The sequence below is a fragment of the Mesoplodon mirus genome, assembly GCF_964341445.2.
Source record: "Mesoplodon mirus genome assembly, chromosome: 15".
NCBI classification, from domain to species: domain Eukaryota; kingdom Metazoa; phylum Chordata; class Mammalia; order Artiodactyla; family Ziphiidae; genus Mesoplodon; species Mesoplodon mirus.
In genome coordinates, this window is record NC_138991.1 from 42011611 (window position 1) to 42013694 (window position 2084).

Genomic DNA, 2084 nt, shown 5'->3' on the forward strand with positions numbered 1-2084 from the left:
ATATCTATATTCCTAGTTTTTTGGAGTGTTTTTATCATGAAAGGGTATTAAATTGTGTCACAAGCTTTTTCTGTATAAATTGAGAAGGTCAGGTAGCTTTTTCAATATAGTGAATAACATTTGATCAATTTTCATATGTTGAACCATCCTTGTATATTCCAGGAATATATCCCACAGCATGTAACCTTTTTAATATGCTGCTGAATTCTTTGTTAGTATTTTGTTGAGGAATTTTGGGGGGGGGGCGGTTCTGTAACTTTATTGAACAAGCACAGTTAGTTCTCATCCACATTAACTGTCTGTAGATTTTTGAAAGTGGTGACAGATACATAGGTAACCAACGTATAGAGCTTGTTTGGTGAATCTTCATCTTCATTACGTTTTCCGGACAACCGCACATGGATATGGTATGGGACATTCCTTATTCCTTTGGCCCAGACAGCTTTGTTGATCCTGGTATCAATGCATACATCTGGAGTTCCCATCTCCTTCATGGCAAATTTCCGGATTTCTCTGAGTGCCCGAGGGGCACGCTTCTTGAAACCCACTCCATGGATGCACTTGTGAATGTTGTTGGTGTATTCTCTGGTCACCTTGTTGATGGCGGACCGGCCCTTCTTCTCACCGCCCTTCTTTGCTGGAGCCATCCTGCCCGTCCCGGGTTGGAAAGGGAGGATTTTTATATTAATGTTCTTAAGGAGTATTGGTCTGTAGTTTCCTTGTAGTGTCTTTGTCTGGCTCGGTATTAGGGCAATGCTGGCCTCACTGAATAAGTTAGAAATCATTCTCTCCACTTTCAATTTCTTTCTGAAGAATTTGAGAAGGGTTGATAGTAGTTCTTTAAACATTTGGTAGAATTCACCAGCAAAGCCATAAAGTCCAGGGCTTTTACTTGTTGGGAAACTTGTGACTACTGATTCAATCTCCTTACTAGTTATAAGTATATTCAGATTTTCTATTTCTTTGTGATTCAGACTTGGTAGGATTTATGCTTCTAGGAATTAGTTCATTACATTTAGTTATTCAATTTGTTGGTGCACATATATTCATAGAATTCCCATAATCCTTTTCATTTATGTAGTCAGTAGTAATGTCCCCTCTTTTATTTCTGATTTTAGCAATTTGTTTTCTCTTTATCTTAGTCAATCTAGCTAAAGACTTGTCAATTTTGATGATCTGTAAAAAACCAAGTTTTAGTTTTATTGATTTTCTATATTCTCTTGTTTTCCTATTCTCTGTTCCATTTATCTCTACTCTAATCTTTACTTTCTGCCTTCGGCTAGCTTTGGTTCAATTTGCTCTTCATTTTTCTAGTTCCTTTAAGGTGTACAGTTACATTATTGATTTGAGATCCTTCTTTTTTAATGTAGATGTTTACAGCTACAAATTTCCTTCTGAGCACTGCTTTCATGTCATTCCAAAGGTTTTGTAAGTTGTGTTTTCATTTTCATTTGTCTCAAAGTATTTTTTAATTTCCCTTGTGATTTCTTCTTTGACCATTGGTTAAGAGCATGTTTTTTAATTTCTACATTTTTGTGAGTTTCCCTCTGTTACTGATTCTAGTTTCATTCCATTGTGATTAGGAAATATACTTTGTATGATTTCAACCTTTCAAAATTTACTAAGGCTTTTCTTTGTGGCCCAACATATGTTCTATTCTGAACAATGTTCTATGTGTATCCACTATTGTTGGGTGAAGTATTCTATATATGTCTGTTAGGTCTCATTGGATTATAGTGTCATTCAAGTACTCTCTTTCCTTACTGATCTCATCTCTGGTTGTTCTATCCGTTTTTGAAAGCGGGATAGTGAAGTCTCCAACTCTTATTGTAAAACTGTTGATTTCTCCCTTAAATCTGCCTTTTTTGGTTGTTGTTTCATATATATTTGGTGCTTGGTTATTAGGTGTATATATGCATATAATTGTTACACCATCTTGTTACATTAAATCTTTTTCAGTCTATAATGTCTTTCTTGTCTCTTATAACCTTTTTTTAAAAAAATTTATTTACTTATTAATTTTTAAATTTTTGGCTGCACTGGGTCTTCATTGCTGCTCATGGGCTTTCTCTAGTTGCGGTGAG

The 2084-nt window shown here is 35.2% G+C and overlaps 1 protein-coding gene across 1 annotated transcript; it reads right to left on the reverse strand.

Annotated features, from left to right (window-relative positions):
* Positions 1-275: 275 nt before the first annotated feature.
* LOC309816920 (large ribosomal subunit protein eL31-like) lies at positions 276-668 on the reverse strand (the record flags this gene model as incomplete). The annotated part of the gene is made up of 1 exon (XM_082644759.1): positions 276-668. Exon 1 carries the CDS (start codon positions 645-647, stop codon positions 276-278), a length of 372 nt encoding a protein of 123 aa, XP_082500885.1. The 5' UTR covers positions 648-668.
* Between the last annotated feature and the right edge of the window lie 1416 nt (positions 669-2084).